The following is a 26,970-nucleotide window of genomic DNA, read 5'->3' as shown; positions in this document are numbered from 1 at the left end:
CTTTAAATAATGTGTCATATATTTTTTTCTCCACAATCATGAATAAACTTCAGCTTACTGCACTTTGCTATCATGATATAGAGTAGTAAAATACATGTTGCATCAGATATTTGTAATGGGATATTCATTTTTCTTCAGCAATGTCCCAGGAAAATTTTATGGATAAATCTCCCATCTTCTCCTGAAATATTTTGTCAACTGCTTCACTCTGTGCCACAGTAAATATATTTTTCCAGTCTCCAATTGTACCTGAAGAGACATTCATACATTTAAATAAATGGATAATAACCATATATCAATATACAACAACAATATATAATGTTACTATTTGTTCTTTGACATACAGCTTCCTCCACAAGTGCTAAGCTTTAATTAACTAAATATCTCACAATATTCCCAACCAGAAGTTTGGGACAGTATAGGCTACACCACAAATGAAAAAATCCGCCTTTAGTAACAGTGAGGACAGTATCATAGGACTGCGACAGACCTCTTCGAACCTGCCAGATGCTGTGAAATAGGGAAAAAAGGAAAAAAGATGCTCTCTTCTTCTTAAAAAAAAAAACATTTTTCAAACAATAAACTTTATTAGTATTTATTTAAAACATTGGGAGTCTCTATTGTCCTAAGTTATGAAATATTAAAAACAGTGGGCCTGATTCAGACCCGCTTGCGAGCACACAGTGTTTCAAAACTGCAGTTTTTAGGGACCATTAACTGTGGACATTTTACATATTTCCTAGTTGGTGCATAGGTGTATTTATTAATGGCTAATATATTTTAAAAAAGCCTCAGGTGGGGACAATTATTTAAATTGTGATACTGAGGAAATTTGTAAAATATGCACTACTAGGGCTCCCTGAGGACTGGAGTTAGGAAACACTATATTAAAAGATAGTATGAGAAATATCTCAAATAATAATAACTTAAAATAGTTGTGTATCTTATAAATGGTATTTATGAGATACGGTCTTTGGTCACTAATATTGTAATATTGTGTTATATCATGTAAATACTATTTATAAGACACACAACTACATTAAGTACTGTGTTGAGGTAGTGGGTTTGATTCTCGCCATGGTCCTTACTGTGTGGTTTGTTTAATCTCTTCATGCTTGTATGGTTTTTCTCCAGGTAATCCAGTGTTCTCCAACAATCAAAACATATATTGGTAGATTGATTGGCACTCAACAAAAAATATAATTAACCTAAGTGTGTATGCGTGTGTACATGTGGTAGGGAATATAGATTGTAAGCTCCACTGGAGCAGGGTGTGAATGGCCAAGTGTGATCTGTAAAGACCTACACAATATGTATGCAACCAAAAAAAACAATTAAACCTGGGGAATGTAAGTAATAAATATTTGACATGCTATATAGCAGTTGCATAAATGAAATAAACAAATTAACCAATAGTTCAATAGTTATACTTTAAGCCATATTTTGTACATCTATAATTGTCAGTAAAATGTTTTACCTTTACGCATACATTTCCCAAGTTTCATATCAAGAAACACTGCTGGTTCATTTTCTTTATTTGCAAGTTGATCCATTTGCATGTTGTTGAATGTTGCTCGTTTTACCACAATATCCAAAGACTCATCATCTAACTTTTTCCCTAAAAATGTACAGATTTGTTTGACAACAGACCTTAGATCCTGGAAAATATAAAATATATACACAAATTAAATTAGACATTAGTTGCTATTTAATATTAAACAGTTATGGCTGCTGTGAATTGTAATCTACAGTACAAATACGTGTTCCGGGCTATTTCTCAGCCTTTTTGAGTTTAAAGCGATAACATCTATAACAAGTGCTATTGGTTTACAATTGGTTTTATAATTTGTTGAGGAGTTCATGGTGTTGCCATACAGTCGATAACCTTGGCTTAGACCTATGGACTTAAATACTTGTTTATATTCCTATGTATTTAGATAATTTTAGTCTACATATGCTATACTGACAAACTGTACTTAATAGCCATATCCATTAGTTAGTGATTATGTAATTCCAATAGACCACATAGTATAAAATCTCAATTGCATCACAAAGTGCAGTAAATTAAGCAGTCACATGGAATTATACTACGGGGTCAATACAATTAGGTGTGAATTGTGATTAGCAAGTTTTTTTCTTGAAACTCGCAGACTTCGCATCGAAGCGCGCTCCTGAGAATTCTGCAATCCAATTAAAAATGCCTATTCGCACTACTGGAAGGGGTGCAAATTGACTGCCAAATGAGATTTGAAAGTGCATGAAAAAGTGGGAATACCATTCTGGACTCCCCAAAATGGATAATTTTGTTAGCTGGACCATATAGAAGGCTATTTGTGGGCATTAGGAAGGTACTGTAGGTTTTTAAATGGTCTCAAATGGCTGATTTGTGCTATTTTTTTAAATGCAAGAAAATTATAAAAAAACAAACTTTTTTCGTTTAATCTCAAACTAATTAAATGAAAAATGCAAAAAAAGGTGATTTTGGGGTACTTTGTGGGCACCTTGAAATGTAAAAAAAAAAAGATAAATAAAAAATAATTTTTCAATTAAAAAATATTTATGAATAATTTTAAATTGACAATAAAAGTATAAACCGCATATGCTTTCATAGTATTTTTATGCTCTAACAATTACACTGTATACTTTTTTAATTTTAATGATTACACATTATACAAGTTTATTATTTTGAATCAAATAGATTCTGACCTTTTCAGATTTGTGTATGACACAAATATTCTTCTGTTTTTTTCTCATATACAGTATGTTATGAATATACTGACATTAGGGTGCAGCACCAACCTAACACATCTTGAGCCTTAGCAAATACAGGTTGAGTCTCCCATATCCAAATATTCCGAAATACGGAATATTCCAAAATACAGAATTTTTTTGGCATGACTCAGATAATGAAACCTTTGATTTTTGGTGGTTCAATGTACACAAACTTTGTCTAAGGCACAAATTATTAAAAATATTGTATAAAATAACCTTCAGGGTGTGTGTATAAGGTGTATATGACACATAACTGAATTTTATGTATGTACACAAACTTTGTTTGAGCTACACAATTATTGAAAATATTGTATAAAATGACCTGCAGGCTGTGTGTATAAGGTGTATATAACTCATAAATGTATTCTGTGTGTATATTTGGGTCCCATCCCCAAGATATTTCATTATGGTATGCAATTATTCCAAAATCCGGAATATTCCGTTATCCAAAATACCCCTGGTCCCAAGCATTTTGGATATGGGAGACTCAACCTGTACATACTACAAAAAATTGTTGGTTCTAATATTATCACATAATTCAAATTCCTAACCAGTGCAGAAGACAATTTGTATATTTGGAAATCTGTGTCAGAAATAATCTAAATTTCACTAAATTCAGATAATCTCTTTTTTGCAGTTATCATTCAAATGTATTTTCTTGTTATCAGTCTTACTGTGATGCCTGGGGCTAGAGATCCCCACTGATTTCCCTATGTGTCAAAAGCTGGGTTCACACTGACAGATATTTTGGCCGATCAATTGTCAGTGTGTACCCAGCGATGATCAGTGTGTACCAGCGATACGTCTGTGAACAATGACGTTCACAGATATATCGCGTCGGCCAGTGGTGTAACTATCGTAGGTGCAGAGGCTGCGGCTGCTATGGGGCTTGGTCTGACACGGGCCCAGCCCTCTACCTGCACCTACGATACTAGCTCTTGGTCCGCACGCCCTCCGCACTCCCCCCCCACACCCTCTTCACTCCTCTCTCCTCGATTTACCTGCTCCATGGTCGCATCCTCCCCCTCCATGGTCGCATCCTTCTCCGTTGTCATGTCCTCCTGGATGGCTCCGCCTCCTGCTCTTCTCATTGACTGATACTGGGAGGAGGAGTGGCTGCCCTTTGCAGCGCGACCATGGAGCAGGTAAGTCAAGGTGAGTAGAGTGCGGAGGGGGGACCGCGGACTGAGGAGGGACCTGGGGACCTAGGGGGGGTCCGTGAAAATTTTGCTATGCTCCCTAGGTCTAGTTACATTCCAGGCATTGGCTTTGCTGCACAGTCAATGGACAGATATATCTGTAGATATATCTGTCCATCGAAAAGTGTGTACGGGTGATCAGCTGATCGGCCGTACACATGCAGCAGCAGCTGTCGATCTGTAGATATATCTGCTAGGTGTGTACCCACCTTAATAATAGAAACATTTTGCGTACCACTAAACATCACCAGTGTAATAATGCATTAGTAAACACTCTTAAAATGATATGACAGAGACTGATTTTCAAAACCCTTCTTTCTTATGTGTATGTTATTTATCCATTGGGTATTTAGTGACCGGCATGTTGAGCCCATGTATTGTTTGTTACACTGACATTGTTTTTAGGTACATAACATTCATTCTGTTATAATTTACTCTATGAACTGTTTCATGCTGTAAGTTTGATTTTTAGAAATCAATGAAAATACATTCTCTTTTCTTTATCCTTTTTTTCCTCCATCATACAATAAATTTTTTATAAATTTGTTCTTATGTTATCCATCCTTCAGGATATTTTGGGACCCTAACTACACCTGACAACCTCACACACACACACACAATACAGTATTACATAGTATTTTTTGTAAAGAATTCGGACAATTATTATAAATGCCTGACCCAATTCCGGTATATTTGTTAATAGCACTCTAAATCCTGTATTTTTACTTTACCACAATTAAAATATATAGAAGTCAAAATTCCTAACAAACATAAAAAATACATTTAAGTTTACCGTGATCATATCTTCATATTTTACGAAAAGGATATTGAAATCATCCTTATGAGTGTACCATCCTCGAACGTGATCAAACCAGCTGCCAGGAAAAACTGTGGAATGCAAATTATAGATTAATGTTTGATTCTGTATTTGTTATTGTACTATATGATGTGATTTTTTGGGGGTTTTAAAAAAATGGACCACAATAGGGTACAAACACACACACACTCACTCACACAAACATCTTTTGAAGGCTTACCTTCAGGAGCTCTTATGCTTTTATACAGCTATCACTCAGGCACAACATTTTTGCTATGCACATCACACCAATACCAAATAGCAGCCTCTGGAACAGATACATTTTCCTATTCCTAACATTAATATTTTGTTTCTTATATTAAAATAGATAAGAGCTGGAGAAGTCAATGTTGCCATGAGGCTGTAGACATGTCAATAATTGTTCTAGTAATAACCATGTCTGAAGTGCAAATACAGAGGAAATACAGTACTTACCATCTCCAGCTAAAAACTTCTCAAAGAAGTGGGCAAACTCTGGTGACTTCTCAGCATTAACTAAAATGGTTTCAAAATGGTAAAATGATTTAATGACATCCTTTGGATTCCTCATCACATAGATAACCTTAATAATAAATAAATAAATAAATACTTGATTTGTTAGTATAATTTTCCATTCTTACTGGCTGATTTGATTACATATTCAAATTAGGTAAAAAAAATCATAGTAGTAAGTTAAAGAGCAATTATTTATGTGATCTCACTCTTCCATTTGAATGAAAACATAAAATAAAAAAATATTATGGTGCATTGAGCAACTGCTAACATTAAATACAGCCATTATAGTTGCATTAGATCTACTATTAGGAACAAATCCTCTCACGTGGTCACGTTTGTTGTTCTTACTTTTGCTTTCTTATTCCTTAGTCCTTGTGGAACAAATAAATATGATAAGTGGGATATAAATAGACGTGGTGATGGCCGACTCTCATGATCATGCTTAACGGGATATTTGTCTACAGGAATATCAAACCATGGTACTCTCACTGAAGTTTCAATTTGTTCTGTGCCATTTCGGTGTCCTTCACTACAAATCAAGCATAAAATTTGCTGCATCCAAATGGTTCCTTTAATATAAAAGGAAACAAAGAAAAAGGTTAAAACATACTTTATATTTTAATAAGAAATCCACATTGTACTAGTATAATGTCCATTTTTTAACAAAATAAATAATTTACTCAGATGACTTGCCTATATACAGTATGGTCATCCAGATATCTCAGCACAATAGAATGCTCAGGAAAACTTTAAATGGACAATACATCATGCAGTATATCATTGAAAAGAAGGAATGTGATGATATAAATGTCAATTGCTGTACTGCTACATTTGTATGCTATATGATATACTAAGTCCTGAGCTACTTTACTGTAATCTATGGTATACTATTGTGTCACTGTATGGCTCTTGTTACATTTAAAAATTGGGCTTTGGCTGCTATCTATTTTATCACTTAGGGCTCTATTTACTACAATCCGCATATTGAATGCAGATTGTAGTGTGTTAATATCGACTGAATTCGCATTGTGAATTCAGGCAATATCACAGGGATTTACTACAAATCCCTTGCAGGGACAGAGCTTGCGATAAAGCTCTGTCCCTGCAAATCCCCTCCGCACACTAGTCATGGTATTTTCGCAAAAAATACCATGACAAAGTGCCCGTGCATGCGCCGACCGGCCCCACTGCTAGCCCCGGTGCTAAGCCCCGCCCCCATGATCATGGACCCCTGTGACCCCTCTCCCCCCCCCGCGACCTGCATGATCCGGGCCTCTGGTGATGTCCTCCATGCATCTGGTCAGGTGATATCCCATACTGCACTGGGACCCGATCACTTGATGATCGGGCCACAGTGCACTATGGGAGACCAGCTGACTGGAGGGGAGACATCACCGGAGGCCCAATCACCAGTCCCTGGAGTCAGGTAAGTAAAAAATAATGTTTACAATTTTTTTTTTTTTTTTTACAGTAATCAGCTTGTGGTCTGTTTAGACCACACAGCAGATTACCTGGACCGACTCCTGGCTCTGCTCTCCCCATTAAAGCAGAGCAGGAGTCCGGTAACCGGGGGAGACCCTGGATAACGTCACCTCCAGGTGGTGTTATTATCACGGGGCCTCCCTAGGTATTTTTTCACAATTTTTTTTTAGTAACTACCAGACAGATCACATTTCCCATTACAATTATGGGAAATGCAATCTGCTTACTGAAAATAAGTGCTACTTAGGGGTTGGAGTAGAATTTTACGAATTCTACTCCAATTGCCCTGTAATAACTATAGGTGATACTAAAATACTGTGAAAAGGGTGTGAAAACACCCTTTTTCACTTTATTTTAGTAAAAATAATGTTAATAAATAGAGCCCATAGTCAGTGTTGTGAAAACATGTTTAGAATACAAGATACTTGGAATGTCCTGGATCACCTTACTAAAGACAAATGTTTTCATACATTTTGTAATGACTTTAAATCAATTTGCTGAGTATTGAGTTTTGTAAACGAAAATTAGGCATAACACTTGAATCTTTCACATACTAGGCTTAGAAAAGCAGAATGGTGAAGTGAAGGTACAGACAACTGCAGGGTAAGTATTATTAACAGTATTATCCTTTATTTATATGGCACCACAAGTGTTCTGCAGTGCCTTACAAAGTACATAAACAAATAGGTTGACCAGCAGCTTACAGTACAATACAATCTAGGACAAGGACATGGATAATATACATTGCTACATTAGCGACCATAAACACCCAGATATGCATTAAGTGCCCTAGTGGGGCATAAGAAGTAGATGAAAGTAAAGTAAGCAGTAGCACAATATATTAGAAGGCCCTGCTCATGATCGCTTACATTCTGAAGAGGATGGGCAGACAAACAGGAGTGACACAGATGGGGTAGACAGGGAGGAATAAGCATGTAGCAGCAATTTAGGATGGAGCTGGAAGGCTTTGATTAAGTAGAGGGTCTTGAGAGCCCATTTCAAGAATTGTAGAGAGGTGGAGAGGCTGATGGGGAGAGAGGGAGAATTCCAAAGGTGGGGAGCAGCACGGGCAAAATCTTGGAGGCGGGAGTGGGAAGAAGTAATGAGTTGGCATGAGAGGTGGTGTGTATTTGTTGAATGAAGAGGGCGGACAGGAGAGTGAAGGGAGATGAGGTCAGAGATGTAAATGGGAGAGGAATGGGTGAGGGCTTTGTAAGCAAGTGTGAGAACCTTGAATTGGGTTCTGAAAGGGAAGGGGAGCCAATGGAGGGCTTGTAGCAGAGGGGAGGCAGATGTAGAGCATTTGGAGCATTTGGAGAGGAAGCTAAGCCAAGCAGCAGCATTGAGGAAAGACTGGAGAGGAGAGAGATGGGAGTTGGGAGGCCAGGTAGGAGGAGGTTACAATAGTCCAATCTGGAGATGACCAGTGAGTATATAAGGGTTTTAAGTAGCTGGGTGAGAAAGGGTGTGATCTTGTAAATATTTTTGAGATGGAAATGACAGGACTGTGAAGGTTTTGGATATGTGGTTTGAAGGAGAGGGATGAGTCCAGGATAACTCCAAGACAGCGCACTTTGGGGCTAGAGGAGATAGTTGTGCCATCAATTGATAAAAAAATAGTGGGAAGTAAGGTTATGTTGGTGGGTGGGAAAATGATCAGCTCAGTTTTAGACATATTAAGTTTAAGAAATCACTGGGACATCCAGGAAGAGATAGCAGAGACAGTTGGAGATACGAGTGAGGAAAGAGGGGGAGAGGTCAGAAGAAGAAAGGTAGATCTGAGTATCATCAGCGTAGAGATGATAATGAAGGTCAAAAGAGCTGATTTGTACACCTAGAGAGAATGTATAGAGGAGAGTAGTAGAGGTCCAAGAACAAAACCTTGGGGAACACCAACTGTAAGAGGCTGTGGTGTGGATGAGGAGTCTTGAGAGGAAACAGAGAAGAATTTTTCAGAGAGGTAGGAGGACAGCCAGGAGAGTTTCACGTAGACCAAGGGAATGAATAATTTGCAGTAGGAGAGGGTAGTCCACAGTGTCTAATGCAGCAGAGAGATCAAGGAGAATGAGCAGAGAGTAGTGGCCCTTGGATTTGGCAGCTGACTTTTGTGAGGGCAGTTCAGTGGAGTGGAGTGAATCAAAGCCAGTCTGAATAGAGTCAAGGATTGAGTGGTAGGAAAGAAATGTGGTGAGGCAGTTGTAAACAATATGCTCAAGGAGCTTGGAGGCAAAAGGGAGGAAAGAGATGGGATGGTAGTTGGAGAGTGTTAGGATCAAGGGTAGGTTTTTTAAGAATGGGGAGACAAGGGGATGTTTGAATGCAGAAGGTACAGTGCCAGTGGAGAGGGAGAGATTGAGGTGGTGGGCAAGATGGGAACAGGCACAAGGAGAGAGGTAACTGAGATGTGAAGGGATAGGGTCAAGGGGGAAGGTGGAAGGGGAGGAGGATCGAATGGCCTAGACTTCTTCTCCAGATACAGGGGAGAAGGATGTCAGAGTTGGTAAAATGGATGGGGAGGGGTGATCCGGGAAAGGAGGAGGTGTAGAGCCTGGGGGACTGATGGGATATGATGTCCTTATATATGGAAACAATTTTAGATGTAAAGTAGGTAGAAAAGTCAAGGGCAGAGAGTGAGGAGGGTAGGCAAAGAGGGGGTGAACAGAGGAGGTAGTTGAAGGTGGTGAAGAGATTCAGGGGATTTGAGGACTGGGAGGAGATGAGGGTGTGTACACATTGGGGCCCTAATAGGGGCCCGTGAAGCAGCAATGTTGCTGTCTCATGGTACATGCATTTGGCTTGCAGGGTGATTACAACAGCACCTTACAGACAATCCTTGCGTGCACCTTGCAACTTGTAGAGTCACCCAGTTATATTGTTCCTGGTGCCGGTGGACCTGGCCACTTTGTGTAACATCATGACATAACATGTTCGGGGAGAGTGGCCAGCACAAGGCCGGCACTGGTACACACAACTGTGGTATATATAGAGGGAGAAGATGATGCAGAGGGTGAAGATAATGATGTTGCAGATAAGACTGTCAGGAGGCTTATCAATTGTGGATAATTGACCCATAAAGCAAGGTCCAACACCAGCTCTCATAATCTGTGTTGGCATAGCCCCAGACTGCTTCGCATAAAAAGACCCCTAAAAATAAAAACACTGATAGGTAAAGAAATGTATATCTTCTCTATATACAGTAATATGCCTGGTGGAAGTTGGTGCAATAAAGAGTTTACTTATTGAAATTAGCATTTTTGTATGTGACACTACTGGCATCAGCCAGGCCCGGTATCCCTAAATAGCTTGGATATATTATTGTTTATTTAACTACAGATGTAATCATATAAATACAAGCAGCAGCATGCCTTGGCATCCAGTGTCTGCTAGGATCTCTAATATTAAATGGAGACTGTAAATAAAAAAACCAACACTGTGAAATAAATATATTTTATTAAAATAAAGACTCTCCAGTCCCTCATTTGCCAATTTTGTCAATTAGCTAAAGCAACCTCTTTTTGCAGTTTAAAAACCATAAAGAATTAACATAAAAACATGCATGACAAATATCTGCAAATGACAGGCTGGGAGACCATCACTGTATCAATATGAGACTGACCAATCAGACAGGCTATCTCACATTCTGACCAATCAGAGAAAGTAGTGCTGCAAGTGTTGCATCTAATCTCTTCCTCTCTATTTACTACTAGGTAGGATTTTTTGTTAAGCAGCAATTTGACCAAATTACAGCTTTATGGCAATATAATTTTAGTCAATTTGCAAGCTGTCAAGTTGATCAAAAGCAAATTGCTGTAAAATTGTAACAAAACTGTAATATTTGAAACCAACTTATCACAAATCATCATGCTAATGTTAAAAAAAATTAAAAACATCCAAAAAAAAGTCCTGGCCTTCTGGGATGTTTGAAAGCCTGCAACCAGGGGTGCCGAGAGGGAGGGGGAGCGGGTACAAATTACCCGGGCCCGGGCTTCCTGAGGGGTCCGGCGTGGGCCCGGGTCCAGCGCCGCTCCCCCCCTCACAGGGAAAAATTACTTCATAGAAAGGGTACTGGATAAGTGTAAATAGTCTCCCACCAGAGGTGGGTACTGCAGTTCATCTTAACTTCCTATATTGTCACTTTGATTCAACCTCTCTAATCCTTCAACTCCTTCACTGGCTAATCTTTCCTAACAGAATCCAGTTAAAGCTACTCACTATACCATTTAAAGCAGTTCATCTCTAATCTCATTCCTATATCTCTGACCGCACATCAATCCACTATCCCCTTCACTCCCTCTGCTCTTCCTGTGACTGTTGCCTTGCCTCTGCATTGATTACCTTCTCCTACCTCCCATATCCAAGATTCCTCCAGTCCTGCTTTCCTTTTTTGGAACTCAATCCCCCACCATATTACTCTATCTACCTGACTAAATTACATCAAATGTTCCCTGAGTATGCCCCTATTTTTCAAAGTCTGTCAGTACTCCTCAGCTTCTTAGCTATCATCTCTCTACTCAACTGCCTCATTTCTTCCTACAGTAATTTGCATCCCAGTTATACCCTGACACTTTGGGCCGTATTCAATTAGTGGTAAAAACTTTAGTTTTTCACCAAAAAAGGCAATATTTTTTGCCAAAAAACAGGTGAAAATACAATTGGCGAAAAAAAACTGGAGAAAAGTTGTCTCCATCCCAGACAAGGCGATGGGATGGTCTGGGATGGAGAAAACTTTTCTCCAGTTTTTTTTTGCCAATTGTGTTTTTGCCTGTTTTTTTGCAAAAATATCCCCATTTTTTTGGATTTTGTCTATGGTAAAAAAAACTGCAGTTTTTGCCGCTAATTCAATAAAGTCTTTAAGTTCTCATGAGCAGTGCCCTCCTCTGTGTTGTTATCTCCCTGCACTACCCATGTCTCCAGGGCACTTTCACTCATGGGGATTAATCCAAATAGGTGTGAGTTTGCAAAAGCGAGAAATGTGAGATCCAAATAGAAATGCCTATAACATGGTAATTGCTACAAGTGTGTGCAATTTTTCTACAACCTGTAACCTGGAAGAAGTAAATGAAAAAGTGGGGACACCATTCTGGACCCCCCAAAAATGTGAAAAAATTATCAAAAGCAATTGTTTTTCATTTAAAAAATTACTTTAATTATATTTGGGGGGCCTAAACTAACAGAAAAAAATAGCTTTTTTGAGGCCATTTTTAACCACAATGATGAAATGTAATTATTGGCCCAGTTAAGCTGATTGAAAACTTCCAATTGCCTAAATTTGTTATTAGGGGGGAGGTCCAAAGGTTTCTGAAGCAAGTCCTGATATTTTTACCTTACAAATGAAGATTTTCCCTGCCATTTCACACTCTCTGGTGGGTGCGCACAAAAAAAGGTGAATTTCATGTAAAAAAAATCAAATTGAAATTGTTTTACAAGTGTCATTCGCAGTGCAAGTTAGCCGTAAGAATGGCTGCAGGACCTGACTCACACCTAAGTGGATCAACCTCATGGTCTATGTCTATCACCTGAGAGCACAGGGTCACTGAGTAATACTGGTTTAATGCACAAAAGTTTTTATGGGAATTGACCCCTCTGCAATTTCAGACCTAGTACATGCATGTAAAAGTGACATATACATTTTTTCCTGGAAAAGCATATAACTATTATTTAAAAAATAAATATATGTGTGTTGCATTTATCTTGCACATTAATTAATTGGAAGGTTTAATCAGTATATTCAGTGCAAATGAACTACACAAATCCAACAGTGACAATAATAAAACTAGGGGGAAAACATCATTTTATAATTTTATTATAATAAATATTGTTTATAGAGAGTGTAACATTTGTGTTCTTCAATTGTAGTTTTCATTTTTATGTTACTCCATTTATTACAGCATCTGAGACCAATATTTATACATTTGTTTTTAGAGTGTAGGGTATATTTCAGTACATCTTGCATGATATTCAAGTATTAGCCTTAAACATTAATATTATGTTGTGTAAGGAAGTAAACTCACCTGATTTTGGAAAGGTAATCATGAATATATCATCATCTCTTATTTTAAAATCCTGCAATGAGTCTATGAACTCTGTTGGCATCACCTCCTTTAAAAAGCAATATCCTTTATATCTGTAAAGATTTGAGTCATGCAGCACTGGAGTAATTGTGGCCATGGTTAGTCAGTGATCCCTGTAATTAAAAGACAAAAGTAAAATGGGGGGTGCTTTCTGGTTGTGTATACAGTATATAGGACACAACTCCATAAAACTGTATGATGAAAGTCAAAGAAAAAAGTAGACATTAGCATTAATCAAGTGTTTGGAATATAATAACATAATATATAGCTCAATAATTACAAAATTATGGGAGTGATTCTTCTTGTGTACTGCTGCTTGAAACTTCTCCTTTTTCTCTCTGTGAATTTTCAAATACACTAATATTAGTTTTTAAATTGTACAGTAATTACCTGCCCAAGTGTCCATGGTGTTACAATTTTTCTCATACTGTACATGGTAAAGTTATTATGCATGAGAATGGAAAAGTACTTTCCAGCGCGGATAGGAACACTTATAAAATGTATTTAGAAATTCACTAGAGATAGTGTCTATGACACAGTAATTCTACAGTATTTGTGGTAACACCCCTGGTTCCCATTATGGCTGGCTTTTTTTTTTTTTTAAATAGTTAGGAAATTGTCTTGAAGCTAAGGGTACAAATATCACAATATATGCTTTTCTTGCTATTTAAGACAATACTTTGCATTTAAACAGTTATAAAAACAGACAAATCTCAGGTGCACAACTCCAAATTATTAATAATATATAAATGCAATAACATTTTGCAATCAATAGAGGTTTTTAGCATAATCTTGGCCAAGGTTATGGGCCTACCCACCATATCCAGGTAACCTCTGTAGGGTAGGTCCCTAACATACTACGATTCAAATCCAGAGCGCAGGACACCCCCAAACTAGCCCAGCTAAGCCGCCCCAGGGCACCGCTATAGTAAGAAAAGTGCAGTGTGAAAAAGATAGTTAGGAGCAGCTGCTGCTGCTGCATGTAAAGAATGAAAATAAAAAGTGAGGTACATATATAATAAACAAACAGTGAAGGGTTAAAATGTGTTATAAAAGAAAAATGTGTTATAATGCGGTGCCCTGAAACAGATCAACCAAAGGCAATCCAGGGGGACTCACGCCCCAAAAATGAACCAAAGTTGCACTACAGTATATAAAACTTGTAGGACTTAGGCACAATTCTAGGTAAGTCCTACAAGTTTTATATACTGTAGTGCAACTTTGGTTCATTTTTGGGGTGTGGGTCCCCCTGGATTGCCTTTGGTTGATCTGTTTCAGGGCACCGCATTATAACACATTTTTCTTTTATAACACATTTTAACCCTTCACTGTTTGTTTATTATATATGTACCTCACTTTTTATTTTCATTCTTTACATGCAGCAGCAGCAGCTGCTCCTAACTATCTCTTTCACACTGCACTTTTCTTACTATAGCGGTGCCCTGGGGCGGCTTAGCTGGGCTAGTTTGGGGGTGTCCTGTGCTCTGGATTTGAATTGTAGTATGTTAGGGACCTACCCTACAGAGGTTACCTGGATATGGTGGGTAGGCCCATAACCTTGGCCAAGATTATGCTAAAAACCTCTATTGATTGCAAAATGTTATTGCATTTATATATTATTAATAATTTGGAGTTGTGCACCTGAGATTTGTCTGGTTTTGTGCCTGCAATTTGTCTCATCAGGTAGCACCTCCCATTATATATATATTCAGGGTGTGCAGTCCAGAAATCTTTCCCATTTAAACAGTTATATAAGAAATACCAAACAATAAAATCACAGTCAACTTTGTATAGGGAAAAGGGGATGAGGATATCCTAAGCACTGGTGGAACTACTGACAGAATCACTTGTATAGTAGATGTATTCCAAAATAAGTATACTATGTGGGTCAAAATCCCAAGAAGTTTCTCTATTGAGGTGCACCCTCGAGGTTTGTATTATATGAGAAGAAAAAGAAAGAGAAAGATACTCTATTTTTGTGGGGCTCTCAAACTACGATAATATATGAAACTTAGCTTTTAATATGTATGCTATTAAAATAATGATGATGCTCCATGTATTAAATTTATCAATTTAGATAGCAATTTGGAGAACAACTGTAATTTATGTGGTCTATGTATTTTTCTGCTCGCATGTTATTTTGATAAATCATTTATTGTGGTATTATACATTTGTTCCCATATGATGATGCTTCATGTATGAAATTTATCAGTATAGACAGCAATTTTGGAACTACCCCTATTTATTGGGAGTTAGCTAGGTAGTCACCGACTATTACATTGAAGGGCAGATATCCTTTATATTTCCTTATATAAATCCCCTTCAATATATACATATTTTCACCTTTTTGGCCACAGTGTCATAATTTTTGTGTCTGACCCATATTGGGATTTAGAGATCAGATATATATAAAACTTTTTTCCTATCTCTTATCAGTCATTCATAACTGGACCTACTGTGGCCCAGATTACATGTTGTGTTTGTTTTGTTTTTTCAGTGTTCACGTATAGATGTTTGTCACATTATTTCGTTATATTTAATAGCATACATATTAAAAGTTAAGTTTTATATATTATAGTAGTTTGAGTGCCCCACAAAAAGAGAGTATCTTTCTCTTTCTTTTTCTTCTAATAAAATCACAGTATCAGATAGTAAAACAATTTTATACAGGTTGAGTCTCCCATATCCATAATGCTTGGGACCAGGGGTATTTTGGATAACGGAATATTTGCATACCATAATGAAATATCTTGGGAATAGGACCCAAGTATAAACACAGAATGCATTTATGGGTTATATACACCTCATACACACAGCCTGCAGATAATTTTATACAATATTTTCCATAATTTTGTGGCTCAAACAAAGTTTGGTACAGAAAGAATTTCATTTATGTTTCATATACACCTTATACACACAGCCTGAATGTAATTTTATACAATATTTTTAATAATTTGTGCCTTAGACAAAGTTTGTGTACATTGAACCATCAAAAATTGAAGGTTTCATTATCTCAGTCATGCCAAAAAAATTCCATATTTTAGAATGATTCATATTTCGGAATATTTGGATTTTGGAGACTCAACCTGTACCATAAAATCCAAAGAATAAAGTATGAAATCATAGCAAAAAGTCTCACAAAAATCTGCTACGTGTTTCACAGCACCAGGCACTCTTTGTCTGCCTTAAGAAATTGACTGGCACTGTGAAAAACATTTGCTCCCACACTCTGCCCAATTATATTTATCCTGTCTAAGCATAACATGCCCAATTCACATTCCTCCTCACCTCCTTTCTGCCCAAGAACAAAAAAAGCAATGAATGAAGCACACACATGTGGGAACATGCTCCCATATGGTGGCATTAATGCTCTCTACACTAAACAGCCACAAGAAACACAGGTGAGAGAGAAAGAGACAGAGGGAAGAGAGAAGAATGAAACCAAGACTGAAGTAATAAAACCACACAAACACTAGTAATGAGAGATGGGGAGGAATAGGGGTAAGAATAAGGAAATACAGGAGGAATAGGGGGAAATGGCCAGCATAGGGGAAAGAATAGGGAAAGGAACAGGGTCAGATGGCAAGAGGGGCACTGTAAGAATGGTAATTATTAGGGGAGATAGGAGCATTATCAGCAAGAATAGGTGATACAGAAGAAATAAAGGGAAGAGAAGGGAAGGAAGAATAGGGGGAGAATGGAGGAATAGGGGCATATGGGAGGTATGGGGCAAGAATAGGGATAAATTGGAAAACAATGGTGATAGGAGGAATAGGGGGAATAATAGTGGTTGACGATAAATAAAGGGAAGAGTAGGGAAGGGATAATAAGAGAAGACAGGAGGAATGGGATGAGAGAGGAATAGGGGTGATGGGTGGAATAGAGGCAGGCACAGGGAAGATGGAAAGAATAGGGGAAGAATAGGGAGAATGTCCTAAGAAAACTAAACAAAAAACTACTAATGGGAGAGGGGAGTGGAATAGGGGTAAGAACAGGGAAAGACAGGTATAACAGGGGGGCATATTGGAAATAAAAGGGAGTGGAGCAGGGGAGATGGAAGGAATAGGGGTAGTGGGGAGAAATAGAGAGAATAATAGTTGGAAACTGGAGGAATGGGGGATAAGGGAGGAATAGGGGGAGATGGGAGAAATTAGGGCAAGGAATGGGGAAAGAATAGGGGGAGATGTGAGGAATAGGAGAATAGGGGCACATGGGATTAATATAGCAAGAATACAGTATTTAGAGATGGAAGAAATAAAGGGAAATTGATGAATAGGGAGCTATAGGATGAATAGGGAGTATAAAAGGGGAGACAGGAGGAATAGTGGAAAGAATAGGGGAGATGGGAGGAATATGGGGACAAAAATGGGGAGATAGAAGGAATAGGGGCAAGAAAAGGGCAGATGAGAGGAAAAAGAGGAGATGACAGGAATAAGGGGAGTAATAAGGGCAGACAGGGAAATTAGGGGCAATAATAGGGGTAGACAGTAGAGTAAAGAGGAGACAGGATTAATAGAGTTATATGGTCAAGAATAGGGAGAGGTAGGAGAAATAGGGAAAGAAAGAGAGGGGGATGGGAGGGACAGAGGGAAATATAGGGTAGAGAGAAGGGATAGGGGGAGACAGAAGGAATATGGTCAAGAATGGGTAAGAGATGGGAGGAATAGGGGAAGATAATAAGGGAAGAAATATTTGCTTCCAAAACTGACATCTGTACCGCTCTATTGTCAACTGCTGTACATGCTGTAATGTCTTACACATAGTTAGGTTATCTCCAAACATCCACACATATGGTTTGGATGTCCATCTATCACTTTGTTTTATTTTAGTTTGAATAGGTGTAAATTTGGTTAGGTTTAATCATTGCGTTGTTGAAAGTGTGTTGACGTACTGCATTATAGTCTGGTATGGCAATAGCACCAGGGAAGATCGCAAGCTAGTAGAGCGAGTTGTATGTACAGGTGCGGGTATTATTGAGTGTGATTTGCTGTCAATTGATGACATCTACTGTCATCATACAGGAAATAGCATTGTATAAGATTGTCATCATCCTAACTATCAAATGTTTTCCCTCCTTCCATCTAAAAGACTGTTCAGGTGTATAAAGGCTAGAACATCTCGATTTAAGAAAAGTTTTTTTTCCATTTGTTATCGTCAGTTTAAATCAGTCAATTCAAAATGGTAATTTGTAATTACATGTGGATGTTCTGGATTGTTATCCATACATATGTGGGAAGGGGCATCATATCATGTGCTTTTTCTGGACACCAGGGCTCGTTGGAACTTTATACATACATATGTGTTACATGTGGTAAGGGGAATCATATCATGTGCTTTTTCTAGGCACCAGGGTTTGTTAGAACTTTGTACATACATATGTGTTACATGTGGGAAGGGGCATCATAGCATGTGTTTTTCTGGGCAACAGAGCTTGTTGGAACTTAGGCCCTGATTCAGACCCACTCGCGAGCGGTTGTCCGCTCGCAAGTGGGTCGATGTTCTGCACTGAGCATGCGCACGACGGAGGGAGCTACGTCGTGCGCATGCGCCAGACGTGACGAGCGAAGGAAAGTCCTTCGCTCGTTGTGTCTGATCAAAGGGGGCGTGCTGTCGATGTTGATTGACAGCATGCCCCCTTTGGTGGGCGTGCCGGGGGCGTGCCTCCCTGACGGGGGCGTTCCCACAGGAACGCCTCCCGTCAGAAGCCGGCCCACTGACATCACTAGTGATGTCAGTGGGAGTGATTTTGGCTCTGATAGAGCCAAAATCACTCCGGGGCTTGCGGTTGAAAACCTCAACCGCAGGCTCCGGCTCGCAGTTTCGATGGTCGCGATGGTCAAGACCATCGCGGCCATCAAACTGCACGCTCGTATAGGCTGTGGGTGGTGACCCACAGCTATACGAGCGTCCAGGAGGACGCTCCATTTTTATGGAGGGCGGCCCTCATTCAGAACGTGCGCTCTGCTCAGAGCGTATGGCTCTGAATGAGGGCCTTAGTTTCCAACAGGCAGGGTCGCTGAGAGGGGGGGAGCGGGTACAAATTACCCGGGCCCGGGCTTCCTGAGGGGCCCGGTGGGGGCCTGGGTCCGACGCTGCCCCCCCTCCCACACAGCAGCCCAGCACACAGCGTGTGCTGTGCTGCAGTGGGAGACTGCTCGTGGCTGCTGAGCAGCAGCCACAGCAGTCTCCTCTGTCTGTGGGGGGGAGCGTGCACACTGATGGCGCCCCCCTGGCTTTGCGCCGGGATGAGGGGGCTTGGAGCGCCCCTCTCACCAGCGTGCAGCCCACTGAAATTTTTTTTTAAGGGGCGTGGCCACACCGTCTGCTATTAGGCCAAGCCCCTCTGTTACCTGGGCCCGCCTGCCAACAGGTGTAGTATATAGTGGGCCCCACAATTTCTGATGAAAGCCCTGAATGCAGCCACTAATCCTTGACCCAGGTGTTATCAGCACCCTTGCCAGTGAGTTCAGCTGCCAGCCAGGGTACATACATACAGCAGGATTTGTCCATCAGAACAGCTGTGCCCCAGGCTTGTGCACAGCTGTTCTGATGGACAAATCCTGCTGCAGATGCAGCTTTACCACAACTCTGCTACATCTTCAGCTGGTGAGTTATACTGCATAATTATTGTGTATTATCACTGCAGCCATTGTACTCACACTGTAGTTTTCAGACACCTGCATAACAGTGGTACAAAGGCATCTGTACCCCTTCATCATAGTACAGGACAAATCAGATTTGTCATGCCACTTTTTTCCACCACGAGCCTTAAGTCCTTATTTGAAAAATGCTATTTCTGGCCCAGTGCACCAAAAAACCTAGTTACAGCACTGGTATGGGTTATGGCTATCCTTTGGTTTGCAGATCTTCCTAAATGGGATTTACATTAGAGAGCTGACTTATTGTACATACTCAGGTTTCAGATTTTCTATGGTAAATGGTCACATGACTCCCAGTACTAGAATCTTTCTTTAAATATATTTTCAATTAGTAGCTACTGTGATGGAATTTAAACCTGGAGTGTGAAGTTTAATTTCTCATACAGACCTTACCTATAATTATAAGACCCCTATAATTATCTATACTTTCCCTTTTCTTTTGAAGATTCAAAATATACAACAATGGAAAATATTTTATAATGGTGCACACTGCTAAACATATCTATTATTTTCCATTTTCTCTTCCCACAAAATTAGTTTGTGAAATAGTGAAATATAAACGTGACAAGTGAATATGTAACAACTGCTTTTAAAATAATGGTTTTATAGATTCACAATATTAGTCTTAATATTTTTAATAATATTTGAATTCTCTAAATCTTTAATTGTATATATCTATCAGATTCATAAATGTATTCATATTAACAATTTAGTTTCTTAAGCATGGCATAGATAGATTTATATCAGCATGGATGTCGCACAAAAATTAATGCAGATACCAGTCTGGGTATGTGGTCATATATGAAGGGTGCACATTGCCGTTGCAAAGGCGTTAAAACGGTGGCAACAGCACACCCTTTGCGGCCTGCCCTGAGCCCAAATTTGCACAATTTTGTGCTCGCAGCCCTATGGGACTACGAACAAAATTCGGGTTGCCGTAAAGTGCGGCCATGGCCACGATGACTCGCACCGGCGAGATCATCGCGGCTATTGGGACTGACCCACAATGTGGGCGCTGGGATCCCAAAATATGGTTTTAATGCTCTTTACAGCATTTCACCCAGGACCGATGTTAAATATTTAAAATGCTGATTACTATCATATTTAAATTTATAACATTATACCCGTGTCAGGATCCTGGTCCCGGTATTGTAAGGTCGAGACACATAGTGAGTGTCGACTTCCCATTACCAACCTTTTATCTGTTATTGAATGGGTAATTAGTGTATTACAGTATCTGGAAAATTGGTTAATTCAGCATTAGCTACATAAGTTCAAAAATGATTACTGGCCCAAATGTAATATCTTTGTTATTACCAATATTCACACCATAGCAATATTATATACATTATATAAACTACCATCTTATGTGCACTAAAATTAAATGCAAATTAAATAATTATATTGCAAACTCCTTATTGTTAAATGCAGTATTTTGTGTAGTTACTGATAGTTTGGAGCATGACTTGAGAATTTACAAAACATTTACTGAAGGACATTTATGTTTACATGAAAGCATACAGTATGTGAGTTAAATAACTAGTAAAATAATAGATTACATAGGCTGCTACAACACAACTAAAACAACAGTGACAATACACATTATTTTACCAAACTCTCAATGTATGATTTGTAGGGCAAATATCTTCAAATAAACAACCAAAAGCAAACATCAACACATATATGTAGGTATGATTAAACAGTCATTTCACATGGACACTAATTATAAGACTTACCTTTTCTTTTTGCAGCTGCCTTTTCTGCTCACAATCTGTAGTCTGAGTTGGCTGTACACTATTGTACAAAGTCCTTTCTATACAGAAAATTAGCAGGAACTTTGCCAAAGTCAGAGTCCAACCCCTTTCCCATGGTTTCTGACTTGTAACTAGTGAGATTCCATGTCATTGAAAAAGCAGAATGTTCTAAAGGAAAAAAGTACATTGTAGCTTGCAACGGTTATAATGTATTAATCTATATTGTTATACATATTTGTAGTTTTATTATTTTAAAAGGAATATCATATTGCAGGAATACTTTTCGTTTTGTAGATAGCAATCATGAAATACCTCATTTAATTAATGTTGCCATTTTGCTACTATGGGTACGTGTCAAAATTTAATTTTTTGCGTTAGGCCAGAGGCTCCCAATCTCTGCCATTACAGTTGAGGTTTTAGGGATACCTATGAATCCAGATGGGTAAATGAAATTGACTGAGGTACTTATTAAGTCACCTCTGCTCAACCATGGATATCCTTAAAATGTGGACTGTAATGGCGGAGTTTGGGAACCCCTGTTTTAGGCAATTATACCCTGCATCCGCTTGTTACAAATTAGTTTTTTGCTTTTTGGTATACCCTGTTTAATTTACTGTATATAGATGAGTCCTCATACATCTAACCTCAATACACCATGCAACGCGACTTGCCTGGTGTGAGTGAGCTGCCAGGTCCAATGCTACTAAACTAGGATGGACCAGCAGATTGTGCTTATTAATTTGTTATGCGACAAGTGCTAAGAACAGCTAAAAATGTGTGATCTGGGTCTGTGTTTTTTTCCCTACAGTATTAACCTCAATAACATTAATTTCCAGTCATTCCAGTCACTTATGACCACCTCACAATATTGTTTTCACCAATATTGGCCAAATGCTGCAGTGAGCTGACTGGCTGAACTAAGTAACAGAGCAGCGGCACAAACACACTGCTGTTTTAAAGAATATAGCACATCTATGAAACATTGCCACACAGGCAGTGGCATAAAAGAAAAGTCATAAAAGATCGAATTGTCCTTCCATCCACCCTTATATTGTTTATTAAAAAAGACATGTACAGTTTAACAAACCAAGCAGTTCAGTGACAGGGACTGCCACTTTTGTCACTGAAGTGGTTGGTTTGTTTGGGCCCCCACAAAACAAGCTACCAATAGGCTTAAGGCAGCTAAAAGTGTTATTTTGTTAATGATCTCCTCTACAGTGGGAAGATGATGTCATTATCATCCTTACCCTCAACCTCATCAGTGTTACCATCATTATAATCATCATCATTATCATCACCATACAATATTAACTCTTCCCCGCTGGAATCTATAATTATAGAAGTCTCTGTACTTTGACATAATTGTCAGGAAAGTTCTTCCTCATGGAATTTGTTCAGTAGTTCATTTAATTGAATATAATTTTTTCAACATTTTGAGGAAGTAGCCTCCTACGCCGAACACTCACAAGGTTCCCAGCTGTGTTAAACTCTCTTTCCAAGTACACACTGGAGGGTGGCAGCTTAAGTAAAGCTTAGCGAGTTGGTACAGGGGGTTCCAAATTGACTTTTTTTCCTCCAGGTAGTTAAAGGGACTGTCTGATATGCTCATTTGTATATTGTCATTAAAATAAATCCACCACCATTCTATGGATGTTTATTGTATCATACTGAGTCACAATAGAGGTGTCAATAAATGTGTCCAATTCTTTGACTCATCCTCATTGCCAATGGGTCTCTTAGTAAAGCTCAGGTTTTTCCTGGCAGCAGCAGTTGCAGGAGAAACTGACGTAAAAGGTGTTGTCGTGTCATCTGCCACTTGAGCTGCCAACTTGCCCACAAGAAGCTTTGAAGAAATTAGGACATTAAACCTAGGATCAAGTATGGTCACAAAAAATGTAGTGAACCAATTTCAAGATGTTGACAACCCTTTGGTCCTGGTGAAGCAAATACAAGTCCAACATACATACTTAGTGGAATCGCTTTGTTTCATCTCCTCTACAGATTATCATGCTGATTTTCCATAAGTCTAATTAAGGGAAAAAACAGACCGAAGCTAGCAGTGTCTGAACTCACTTCATAGGTTACTACTTTGAAAAGTTTCAGTACCTTGCATAAAATGGAAAGTATTCTCCACTGTGCTGGACTAAGGTACATTCCCCCTCCTCCTCTATGTCATGGCTTGTTGTGTAGGTTTGGATGGCTTCAACTAATGGAGAAACAGCAACAAGCCATCCAATTCCACACTATATAGTGTGGAATTCCACTTTGTTTCTACCTCTTACTTCAGTTGGACACATGGCAAATTGAACTGTTCTTGCAGCCGCTGCCATTTTTTGTCCCAAATTTTTTTAGGCCATAGACAGCAACCCCTGCACAACCTCACATTTAAAAAAAAATCTGTACCACCAAGTTTATTGTGTGCACAAAACATGGGACATGTTCAAATTCCCCCAGTTGTAATGCTCTCACAATATTTGTTGCATTATCAGAAATGACAAATCCTGAGGCGTATCCAAGAATCAAGGTAAGCCATTTGCTATTAAATCACTTAGCTTTTGTAACAGGTTGACATCGGTATGCCTCTTATTGAAGCTTGTGAGAGAGTAGCCTGCCTGTGACTGAGCTGGCCTTTTGTGATTCTGCTGAAGGAGATACACCCTCCCAGTGGGCTGTCACAGTTATGTAATCTTTAGTTTGACCACTACCACTTGTCCTCATATTTGTGATTAAGTGGATAGTGGGTACAATGGAATTTTGTAGGCTATGAGTTAGTTTTTTTAACATCCTGGTAAAGGCAAGGAATTCTTTCTCTGGTAAAATGGAAAAATGGAACCGAGATAGAATTTGGTAGTGGGAACAGAGGACCTTAATTAACTGTCTAAAACCAGATGCATTAATGGCAAATATTGAATGCAGTTCTTATACTAGCATAGCCATCATGGCTTCAGTGATCTGCTGTGAAACTGGATGGTAGCTTTCATGCCTGTTTCCTCTTGCAAAGGATTGTTTTATAGTCAATTGTTGTTTAAAACTACTTGTAGTCTTCTTGGTCCCCTTCTGGGATGAAGATTAATCCCCAGAAGCAGCAGGACTAGTGCTCAATGATTCTTCTGAGGGATTTGGATAGGGGATGAGCCAGTTAGCCTTAGCAAATTGGATGCATGAGGACCACCTCCGATCATTAATGAGGATTGATGATGATGGTGTTAGCAGTGGAAATTGCATGTGCTGGGATCTAGCTGAGAAATGGGAGCTCCCTAATGCTGAACTGCTTGTAATTTATTTTGCTTGGTATTATTTTAGCAGATTTTGACAAAAGCTTTGCATGAACTTGCTGCAAATGATGCAACAGGGAGGAGATTCCTAGATGGTTAATGGCCCTACCACTACTTACTTTGGCTTTACAAATGCCACAGATGGTTTTACAACTGTTGTTATGATTTGAGTGAAAATAATTCTGCACATATGAGATGGATTTTTGGTGTTATGCCCAGGCATGACAATCATTTTCTTCTTATCACAGGCAAAAACTGCTTCCACTGGTGCCTGACTTACACAAACAACATCCTAATCATCAACATACTCATTAACGGCATTAGTTATACAAATATCCCCTCATCCTGTTGCACTTCCACAGTAGCATCCTCAATTTCTATTTTGCCACATCTACTTTTTTTTGTGAATATGTGTTTATTAAGCAACAACATAATACACTATTTCCAAAATAAAGGTTAGACAATAAAATATAAATACAGAGAGAAACAATCAGAGAGCTAGGTTATATGTAACTCAAACCAAGTGATACTGTGAGATCCATTTTAATAAAATATAGAGAAAAGAACATATGGGGAAGGTAAACGAGAGAGGCAGTGTGTCTAGATCTGCCAATGAGAGCGAGAGAGAGAGAGGGAAGAAAAAAAAAGGAGGGTAATGGAGAAAGAGCATAGAGGTAGAGTAAAAGTTAAGTGAAAGGGGAATGAGCATTAAGAAGGACAACCATGGACTTTTGGCCACGCCCCCATGGAGATGGCTGCTGCCTGAGCGAGCTCCGTTATAGCCGCAGCTGCACCACTAAATTTTGGGCCAATTGGAGGCTTGACAATTTGGACCACCACCACCGCTACTAAGGGGAATACCTCCCTGTTGTATGGAGAGGTATTTCTCACCTCTGATGCCACAGAAAAATCAGCGCCAGCGCGTGGAGAGAGAGCGGCGCCAATCCAAGATGACAGCCATGACTTCTGAGATTGCATCCCCTGCATTAATGTCCTCACAGGCTGTGCAGCATGCATCTCCATCAGCCTCACTCCTGCACTCTCCTTCCCTGTCTTCACCCCCTTCCTCCCTTGTAGTGAACATGCAGGAAGATGTCCAGCCAGGAATCCTAGCCTCCTACACTGACAGTGTCAGAGCATTAAAGGATACTATGGCCCTACTAATGAGGGAACAGGCAGATTCTTTAAGGCAAGCTCTTCAGGAGGCTAATGCTAATATTATACAGCTCTCCCAGCATATGAGTCTCATTTGGGAGCAACATGTCATGAAGTTTCTGTTCTGCAGCAGCAATACAATTCTCTTTACAAGCAACATCTACAAGTATTAAACAAGGTGGATGAACTTGAAATCGTTCTCGGTGGAACAATCTGAGAATTGTGGGACTACCTGAATCTGTTAAGGGAGACACTCCGTCTCACTTTATTACTACTACTCTCCCAGATTTACTACAAGTCCATGACTCCTGCACTGCTATGATCGTGGAGAGGGCACACCGCTAGGACCCCCTCATGATACCTCTGATGTTCATCCTAGGGTAACCATTTTCAGATGCCTCAATTTCCTGCATCATGAGGTGCTTTGCCAGTCATCCAGATGCAATCACTCTATTGTCTGGGAAGGACATAAATTGTTCCTGTTCCAGCACTATTCTGCGGAGGTGACCAGGGCACGAAAGGCCTTTTCTGGGATCTGTACTAAACTAGTAAAGGATAACCATCGATTTCCTCTGCTGTTCCTTGCACGCTTAGATCTTATTACGGAGCATTCATTTGTGGACTTCTCTACTCCTGACAATGCTGCTTCCTATCTTCATGAAGAGGCTCTGGCTACCACAATGGCTACTTCTCCCTCATGAGTTGACTCTGGGGACTGATACCTGGATGTTTACAACACCTTTTTCTAATATTCTAACGAAGGTTAAAATTATATCTTTCTGATGCTGTGGTATCGTATGCTCACTTATATTGTTGATTCCACATAAATTGTTGTTATATTATTGTAATATTTCCGTATTGCGGTTTACTGTCTTTTTTTCTCCATTTCCGACACTGGCGGTGGTGATGGTTCGACTATTACATGTTTATATTTATTCCACAGCATATGTTTCTCTTTATGATTATTGTATGTGTTATTTATGTTGTGGGACTTATTTTTTGTATGCTGCGGCTCATTGGAGCCCTTCTCTCTCCATGTATTTTAGGAGTTTCCTCACCCGATTTTTTGGTGAGGTTGGTCCTTTTTCCTTCCATTTGTCTATTCAATTGGTTGTTTGAAGTATAAAACTGATGATTGGTGGGAACATTTTGTTCCTAGTCCAAATTTACTTGTTGTTTTCTCTCTTAATTTTTTTATTTTATTTTTATTTTTGCCCCCTCTTGTCATGTTTTCCCTTTTTCCTTTTCCTTT

At 39.1% G+C, this 26,970-nt stretch overlaps 1 protein-coding gene across 1 annotated transcript; it reads right to left on the bottom strand.

Moving 5' to 3' along the window:
• Window positions 1-124: 124 nt before the first annotated feature.
• Window positions 125-21,333, bottom strand: LOC148514748 (amine sulfotransferase-like). Its single transcript, XM_088481000.1, has 7 exons — window positions 21,271-21,333; window positions 12,816-12,988; window positions 5,671-5,891; window positions 5,263-5,389; window positions 4,765-4,859; window positions 1,478-1,658; window positions 125-249 (listed from the first exon to the last, which is right to left on the bottom strand). The coding sequence occupies exons 2-7, from the start codon at window positions 12,970-12,972 to the stop codon at window positions 125-127; spliced, it is 906 nt and encodes a 301-aa protein (XP_088337126.1). The 5' UTR covers window positions 12,973-12,988; window positions 21,271-21,333.
• Window positions 21,334-26,970: the final 5,637 nt, after the last annotated feature.

The sequence above is a fragment of the Taudactylus pleione genome, unplaced genomic scaffold, assembly GCF_031769625.1.
Source record: "Taudactylus pleione unplaced genomic scaffold, aTauple2 ptg000259l, whole genome shotgun sequence".
Lineage (NCBI taxonomy): Eukaryota > Metazoa > Chordata > Amphibia > Anura > Myobatrachidae > Taudactylus > Taudactylus pleione.
Note: the sequence above shows the minus strand (reverse complement) of the source record. Positions and strands in the feature narration are given on the sequence as shown.